At 26.6% G+C, this 9,262-nt stretch overlaps 1 protein-coding gene across 1 annotated transcript; it reads right to left on the bottom strand.

Moving 5' to 3' along the window:
• Nucleotides 1–1,600: 1,600 nt before the first annotated feature.
• On the bottom strand, nucleotides 1,601–7,952 carry LOC127279824 (histidine decarboxylase). Its single transcript, XM_051302417.1, has 14 exons — nucleotides 7,652–7,952; nucleotides 7,113–7,399; nucleotides 6,776–7,030; nucleotides 5,865–6,008; nucleotides 5,703–5,769; nucleotides 5,440–5,602; nucleotides 5,007–5,077; nucleotides 4,898–4,917; nucleotides 4,704–4,802; nucleotides 4,418–4,638; nucleotides 4,258–4,349; nucleotides 4,011–4,181; nucleotides 3,791–3,867; nucleotides 1,601–3,513 (listed from the first exon to the last, which is right to left on the bottom strand). The coding sequence occupies exons 1-14, from the start codon at nucleotides 7,677–7,679 to the stop codon at nucleotides 3,424–3,426; spliced, it is 1,785 nt and encodes a 594-aa protein (XP_051158374.1). The 5' UTR covers nucleotides 7,680–7,952; the 3' UTR covers nucleotides 1,601–3,423.
• Nucleotides 7,953–9,262: the final 1,310 nt, after the last annotated feature.

Genomic DNA, 9,262 nt, shown 5'->3' on the forward strand with positions numbered 1-9,262 from the left:
TAATTATAGTTAAAAAATATATATAATGTAGATATTTTTTCTTGTTTAACTAAAATGTATCAAGTTGAGAGAAAAGGTTGGTTAAGAATACAAATTATAATACCATCACCATTTAATTATTTTTATTTAAATATTAATTAATATTATTATATTGACTAAAAAAGAAACTAAATTATATTCTCAACCAAACGTTTCTTTAAAATTTTAAATTTTTTACGTCAATTAAAAGACCAGCCTTCATTTTATTGTTAAATAAAATTAATATTTTTTTAATTTCCTATTTTGAAATAAAATTTTATTATATATACGAAAGAGCAAATAGTTTAAATTTAAAAAAAAATTGGAAAATTCATGTAAAATTCCATTTTAACATTCTGAAAGATAAATGTTTTTAGCAGTTAAAACGTCTAGTTAAAAAAAAAAATAACGTAGTTACATAAGCGTCTATATCAACAGCATTGCATGACTGCATGAATATGATAATTTATTACTAGTATACTCACATGAAAAATTCCTCAGTATCATTTTAATCTGAAGAGTCTGCATTAAAGTAAGAAATCGAGAAACATAAGACTGCGACAATTAAATACATGACTGTTTGCAGGCTTTTGAAAACAGAAGAATAAATAAATAAATTAATTAAATATATATATAACTGCACAGACTAAAATGATATTCATGATTTATTGTTGTAGAAAACTTCTGAATTATGTTACTTGTCTTATAGATTGTCACTTGATCATATCCTAAGAAAGCTTTATAGTAATGATTAATTTTACTAATAATAATAATTAATGTATTATATTAACAAGGTGATTAGTAATTTCTAATATTTTGTGGGCTTCTAAAAGGACAGATTTAAGACAAACTGTAGAGATGAGTATCTTACTTCCACCCTCCACCCTGTTAAAACAATTTAAAAAATGCACAACGTGAGCCTTCATGTTAGTTTCTGAGTAAATCTGACTAAAATGAACGCTCACGTCCTCACAGAAAGGCTTTTTCGAAAAAAGCCTTTTGCCATGCAAATTTCGCGATTTGCACACTATAACTCGCGAGATTTTTCTGGCAGGCCATGCGGTCGTGTTGTGTCATTTGTTCATTATAGCACACGCGGTTGTGAGGCCAACAGAAATGTTTTAAAGATTAATTTTTTGAGCTTTCATTTTGAAAATAAAGAAATTCTCGTCTCACTAAAAAGCGCTATAATCAATATATTTGATTTGTAAAAATACGAGTCTTCGATTTTAAATGGTACAGAGACACAGTACGTTGAAACATATCGATTATAAAATACTACTGTTATATAGATAATTCTTTCAAGTGATGTAAGTGCCTTAAGTCATTTTTTTTATGCGTTATACGCTTAAGTAGTTTTAACTTGATGAGCTGATCGGAAACTGTGATACTGGAAATCCGATCGAGCGTACATATTTTAGATTTAGACAGCAATATATTATATCATAAATATATAGCTTTAAATTAAATTAAGCGAACTCAGTTGCTGTGTATAACTATATTTATTTATGTAGATATTAGCTTTAGGAAGGAATTACAGGATCAATAATCAATATATCTATGAATTATATTTTGCTTGTGGCCTCACAGCCGAGAAAGTTCATGTGCCATGTGAGGAAATAAAATGCAGTTACCAGACATCTCCCTCGGTGTTCAAGCAAGACGCTTTTTATATCCATGAACGATTATTATATACTTACCAAATCTGTAAGATGGTTGTCTTTTAACTTTTGGATTCTGAATGTATCATATTCATATGTGTCAAACATATCCAGCATTTCTTTTTTTTATTTTACTTTGTTCATACGGAAGAAAAAAAACACAATAGCAGTAAAAGTAACATAACCCTTTTGAAAAAGACAAATTTTAAATTTTATTTCTCAATAATAGTAATAACAAAATATTGTTTGTTCTCTTTACTCTTTACTCAATAAATAATGAAGATAGTAAAAAGAAAATGACATACTTTTAATCAACAAATGTGACGCGCACTGAAGAAAGGTATACTTCAAAAGCAAAAAATTGTAGGTTACGTTTGTAATTTTTGAAGCGAAAACAACTCTTAATACAAACCATTATTTACATCCAAAATATTCAATAAAAACTGATTTTCATTTTGCATCATTAAAAAGTTACTTTTAATCAAGGTAAAATTTTTACAAACGTAATCTAACATTTGTTTGCTTTATGTATCTTTCTTCAGAGTGCGTTATAAATAGAATATTAATCTTATAAATAAAAAAAAAAAAATTCTTTCTTATGAACATATGTTTTATTCAATCTGCCTACAAATTTACACGTTTTTAATAATCGAGCATTAAAAATTGAATTCATTTTCTAATCAATTTTAACAAAATAAATGAAAATCATACTCTGAGAAACTTTTTGTACGAATTATGATGCTGCAATTTCAAAAATATTACCTTAATAAATCCATGAATTTTATTTCATTAATTTTATAGCTCATCCGACTGCACTTCATGAAAAATATTATTTCCTGATTTTCAAATATGTAAAAAAAATTAAAGCATTTTTATCATTTATTTGTAAATTAAGTTTCTCTGTATTTTTTTTTACTCACTTTTACACCGATCAAATGTGACAAAGTAGGATCAAATAAAAATTTATGAAATATTGTACTGGTATAAATGTCTAATTGTTGTAAATGACACTTTTATCTATTAGCGTTATATATTATATATATATATCAAATGTTTTAACATTAATTGCTCTTTTATAATATATATAAAAATTGTTAATAATATTGAGAAGAAATTTATATATTATGTTTAAGAAATGCTCATGATCCATCAGTTCATTTTTATACATACAACATGTCAACATTTTTTAAAGGCAACAATATTATAAATGCATAATAATTTAAAACAATAAATTACGTTTTAGTAAAAAATTTTGATCAATGAATATAAAAAATTTGCATTATCTATATATATATAATATTGTAGTTCTCACAAAATAATATTTAAAAATTAATATATAAGATAAATGATCGACCTAAGTTTAAAAATCGAAGAATCATTAGTTTAAAAAAATGAATGGTAAGTTGTGTGAATGTGAGATTATGGTATGTGAACATTGCAATTGCTTTGTTATTTGAAATACTCAAAATGTGAAATTGAGAAATGAAACTGTCATGACATCATGATCTTCAATGAAATAAATTTATATATATTATAAAATCTATTATTTTGTTGATAATATTGTAAACATTTATAAATTAATTTCATAATTAGATAATATAATTTATTTTTATTAGTAATTCTACAACTATAAAAGTATCATTCTATTTGTGTGATTTTAATACTTTTTTATTCTTTTATTATTTAACAATTCACCTAACGTCTTAAATTTACATTTTTTCGATTTTGAATTATATTAAATTTATTAATATGTAATATTTTTATCACTACTGCTGTCTTCATCTTCTTTCATCAAAGCAAGATTTGTACTTGGTTTAAAAAAGGATGTATACCCCTAAATAAAAGTATTTTTACAATTATTTCTTGTTTAATAATTTATAATATAATTTCAAAATACTATATTCATAAGAGTTAAAACTGTAGTTATTATCATATGAAGGGCATAAAAATAAAATGCAAAAGTAAAATAAATAAGATTAAAAATATTTCTGCATTATCAAAACATTTTTAAAATTCAAAAAAGGACACAAAACTTTATGAAAATGTTTTAAAAAGAAAGATATTTTCTTATCTACTGGCAAATGCTGATTAAAATATGCAAGTAATCTCACTTGAACAAGATCCATTCGTGAATCGAGTGAAAATCGTTTTGCAGACATTAACATTCCACGGATTCGACGACGCAGTGCTAAAAATCGAATATGTTATAGTTTAACATATTTTTTCTTCTCAATCAATTCAATAAACTTTTTTATTTCAATTACTTTTTAATGCGAAGAAGTGAAAAATTTTTGCCCTTATCAGAAAAAATATAAAATTAAATATCCATACCATCATTTTCATAATCTTCGAATTTTATTTGTCCAATATTTTTACAGCACTCATTAAAAATATCTGATTCATTGCATATTGCAGCAAAACTTCCATCAACAATTTTTGGAAACATTGGTGAATTCGCTAATAATAAACTAGAACCAAAATCTTCATTCCTTTCAAGTGTCTCTGAAATTTCGTTGGAATATTAAAAAAAAAATTTCTACAAATTTTCGACAATATTGTAGTTGTAATTTAATCTCACCATTTAGAGGTGCTTTAGAAACTTCATTCAATATTTCATCAGCGTTGCTTTTAATTTCCTCCCAATCTTTATAAATATCTTCATTAGTGGTGCTGTAAATATAGAAATTAAATTATTTCCAATGACTAAAACTAAATAATCTCATGAGAAATGAACCTACTTTGCAGATGTTACAGTGAATCTTATAACATATTTGCCATGAAGAGCAGCTGGTACGCAATGAACATGACCTTTTGAATTTATCTTCTTGAGCAAACGTTCTGTCCAAATGTTTTCACCGCGAAGTCGAAAAATGACCATTCCTAAATGCCTTTCAGCAGGAATTTCAAATCGAGAATCAATCATCACTAAATTTTCAAACATTTGCGCTAATCTAACTCCCTGTTGAAAGTAAAAAATTAATAATATATTGTTAATGCAATTATTATAGTTACTGCAAAACTCACCTCGCGTATATGCTTTTGCAATCCGTTAACTCCATAATTTCGAATGACAAACCAAAGCTTTAAAGCTCTAAATCTTTTTGACAAAGGTATTTGCCAATGCTAAAATAATAATAAAGTGAAAAATAGAGAGGTAAATAATTATAGGAAACAAGTCGATTTATTGTAGATACATATATGTAATTAGTTTTACATACCATATAATCAATGGCAAGACCTGCAAAAGTTTCTGATTGACAATCATTCAATATTCTTAAAAATAAAATTGTTGTATTTTACATATAAAATTCATTTCACGTAAATTACCTGAATTTTCATGTTTTAAATAAAGAGGATCAACGTTAAATGTCCTGTGAAGAGCTTGACTACTTTTTACCCTATATGAAAAACATCATTACTCTTAAATTAAAATTATTGGGTCTACAGATTTTAAAATTAATACTTATGAATCTAAAATAAACAACCTAAAAAATTAGTTATCATAGAAAAATTATTGATCCTAAAAACTGTAATTAATTAAAAAACCCAAAAATTTTTAAAACAAGTCAGGCACTATTAAAATTAAAATTATTCATTTATTTTTACTGCGTGTTCCTTAAATTTGAATTACTAAAAAGTAGTCCATTCAAATTTTAGTGAAACTTTTTACTAATTATTTAGATATTACTCTCTCGGAATTAGAGAATGCAATCTTTTGTAATATAATAATATTAATATAATTCAGATCTATTATATTTACCACATGGCTGTGCAATCAAAATGTACCATCAACCATTTACTTGGATTAAATGCAAAGGAGTCCGCATATTCTATTCCTTTTAGCCAAATTCGAAACTCTGGACACACAAAAGCACTGCCAGCATATGCAGCATCAATGTGTAACCACACGCCATTATTTTTACCTGTAAAAGTATAAATACCAATTGAATTTATGAAATAAATATAAAATCATTGCTGGACTTAATATTATAATAAAAGATTCTCATTTTTTTGTCTACTTACAAACTGGACCAATTTCTTCAAGATTATCAAAGGAACATGCTCCCGTTGTACCTAGTGTAGCACATACCTTTGCAATAATTATTTTATAGGTTTATTAATATTTATTTTACTTTATTCATTATAAGAGAAAGAAAAGAAGAATGCAGGAAATCAAAAACTTACAAAGAAAGGTACAAGCCCTTCTTCTCGATCTTTATTCAATGTTTCCATAAGAAGCTGACCTCTCATACTAAGCTTTTCATCACTTTCAATATATTTCATTCGTACTAATCCTATAAGTCCAGCTTTTTCGACGCTAGAGTGAGCCTGATAAATAGAAAAAAAATGTTCAATTTAAAAATCATATTATCAATAAATGAATCATATTTTTATATCTCCAGGAAATTAGACCAGTTAAATTCTGGGCAAAGAAATTAAGAAACATTTTTTTAAATCGTCTAAAATTAAAAGTTTCAAAAAAAGAAATCTTGTACCAAATTGTATTTTTTTCTCAATTCTGGCATAAACAAATAAAATAAAAAGTTTTTCACCAAAAATGTCTGGAAAAAATATTATTTCGTCTAAAAAACGCCAATTAATTTAAATGATAAACACTTGTGCTAGATATAGTGGTCTTGAAACATTTTTGGTTTTAATAATAATTAATAAAAATTTTAGTTTTAATTCAAAAATTGTGTCACATAATTTTTATGTAATTGGCAATTGCTTGTTAAAATCCAGCAGAAATTTATAGTAATTTGGAAGAAATAATTTGTTCATTTTTTATTTTTTCCAAAATAATAGATGATAAAGAATTTTAAGTTTTTCACTTAGAATGTTCTTTTCCCGGAATTTTGAGTTTTTCAAAAAATGAATTTGTACACAAAAGAGCAAAAGGCGAGCACAATTCAGCACAATAATTATTTTTTGGAAATTTTAACTTTTTATATTTAAATAATTTTTTTGATTTTTTCGTCCAGAATTTTGGGTTTTTCAAAAAAAAACAAATTTTTGCACAAATGGGCACAGTATTTGTATTTTTGAAAATTTTAACTTTACTGTTCTAACTTCATGAACATTATTTTGATACATACCTGGTCCGAACAATAAGCCACGAGTTTTGAATTAATTTCCGCAGGTGAAAGATGAGGTTCAGTTTGTTGGATTTCTTTAATTATTCTTGTTCGTGCTGCCAGGAGGGAGACCAATGTTGCCTCACTTGCCGTTGTTTGAATAACACCTCCTCCAGAACTTTCCGGATGATGAAGAAAATCCTCTGGAAGATTGATCATCTTACCCAACCAATTCATCACAATTGTTTCTAATTCAGTGCACACTGGACTTGATGCCTAAAACATACGAACAATTCGTTCTCTAATATATATATAACAGTAGAGAATTTTTAAAAAATTCTTAAATCAATGCGTTTACCCATGTGAATCCTAGACAATTAATTGCATCAGCCAACATATCTCCCAATAAGCTAGCTGGTGAATTTAAAGCTGGAAAATAGGCATGCATATGTGGACTTTGCCAATGTGTAACTCCAGGCATAATGCATTTTTCAACATCGCTGAAAATATTTTCCCATGCTTCGCCTTCCATTGGTGCAGATGTTGGCAGCATATTCCTTAGATATCCAGGCGATACCATTGGATACACTTTTCGCGATCGAATATTCTCAAGATAATCGGCAATGTAATCCACCATCTCCTTCCCTTAAAAATTACAACAATTACAGGGATTCATCTATTTAAAATAGGATTATGACTAGTAGTTATGCATTCACCACGATTTATAGAAAAATTAACAAGACCTTGAACAGTTTTTTCCTAACCACGGAATTAGTCTGGAAACACTGATCTGTCGTTAGATATTTTTTCTCTCAAGAGCCATACACTTTTCGGAAAAATTCTCTAGTAGTATATTTTCTATTTTAATATTCAAACAAAAAAACTCGCGCCTCTTACCATGTTTACGATATTCCTCAAAATTCATGGCTTGTATCACTACCAGCAGAACGATTGAATTTATTTTGAATTTTGAATTATAGGTACAGCCACTTTTTCAATTAAAATTTTCCAAAGACAAATTCACCCAACGTCACAGAACCCAAATTTCGAAATTTCGATCACACCGTTTTATACGCATGTGTTAACTTTATTTATTATATCACAGGTGAAAAATTTAAGTAAATATCACCACCACTGTACGCAGTATCAACAACGTGTCTTTCAATGATCTAAAGTCGACTTTTCCATCATGATTTGACCTAGCAAATAATAGGATTAAAATTTAAACGGATTCACAAGCTTATTGGCTTGCTACGGCCTAGAATAAATGTTCTTAAAGCTTTATTACGAACAATCATCATCAAGTTGCAAAATAAATACAAGTATACCAAATTTAACAATTTCAATACGAAAGAAAGTAATACTTTTTTTTCTTTTAGTTTTTGGTTTCAGTTTGAAATCATTTCTTTTGGTTGCAATTTTGCTTCTTCTTTTTCTAGTAAATTTTAATGCGACGTTTTTCTCACCAATTGTTTCTTTTTTGCTTCTTCTTTTTCAATCTGGTTTTGCTGAAACGTCATCATCACCATTTTTGCTTCCTCTCCTCCCGAGGAAGCTTTGTATTCGTGACGATTTTCGATTTTTTAAACATGGGTTATATGGACTTATTTTTATCAAGAATATATTGCATAAATATATGCAATATATTTATTTTAGAAAATATATTGCACAGCCAGTTTAGTACTGTTAAAAATTGTCAAAATATAATTATCTAAATTACTGTTAAATAGATTTTTGAAAATATTCAAGTTTTACAGTGTTGAATTAGAAAATTAATGGTAGGTATAGCTTTTTGAAAATTATATTCAAAGTTCTTTAAATGCCCTAAATAACACTAAATTAAAGCACAAAAGATTTTTGAAAGTATACTCTTGTTCAACATTTTTAAGCTACCCAGCCCTGACGTTTAAATTTATAGAAACTGGATTTTTATACTGGAAGCTTGTTTCTTTACCTTTCGAACCACATATATTTTGCTTTATTTTTATTTGAATCCATCTTGATTATATAATGTGTTTTCGGAGGGACTCACTTTTTTTTGTCTTATAGAAGGACGCTGCTCGTCCTATCATTAATTTAACCTGCGTCTTAGTTTTCTGTGTTTCGCAAAGAATTTATTCTCGCTCTACTCACCTCTAAAAAAAAGTAAATATATTTATAATTAAAATAATTAAGTTAATAATAATAATAATTCATTTTTGTTTAATTTTTAATATGCATATGAAAACAGTACTATTTTCAAAAAGTAAAGCAGATCATTATGAAATCTGACTTATCAACGTCTAATAAAATCAAATTAAATTCTGTAACTTTTACAACAAAGATTAATTTTGAATATCTGATTTTAACTTTTAATCAATTTAAATTAGTTTAAATTTAATAAATTTGTAAAAATTAAAAAATTATTCAAAAATAATATAATTATTCTATTTCATGTAACCAACAGTAGGTAAACTGACATACAATGATAATAAGTATACAGTGATAATGTATAACTAAAAATTATGT

The sequence above is a fragment of the Leptopilina boulardi genome, unplaced genomic scaffold (assembly GCF_019393585.1).
Source record: "Leptopilina boulardi isolate dan_hultmark-lab unplaced genomic scaffold, ZJU_Lbou_2.1 LbouV2_223, whole genome shotgun sequence".
Classification (NCBI taxonomy): Eukaryota; Metazoa; Arthropoda; class Insecta; order Hymenoptera; family Figitidae; genus Leptopilina; species Leptopilina boulardi.

Coding starts and splice junctions, on each gene's coding strand:
- LOC127279824 (XM_051302417.1), bottom strand. CDS start 7,679: ATGAATTTTGAGGAATATCGTAAACATG. Junction 5,770..5,864: donor AAGGGCTTGTACCTTTCTTT/GTAAGTTTTTGA, acceptor ATTATTGCAAAG/GTATGTGCTACACTAGGTAC. Junction 4,803..4,897: donor GTCTTGCCATTGATTATATG/GTATGTAAAACT, acceptor TTATTATTTTAG/CATTGGCAAATACCTTTGTC.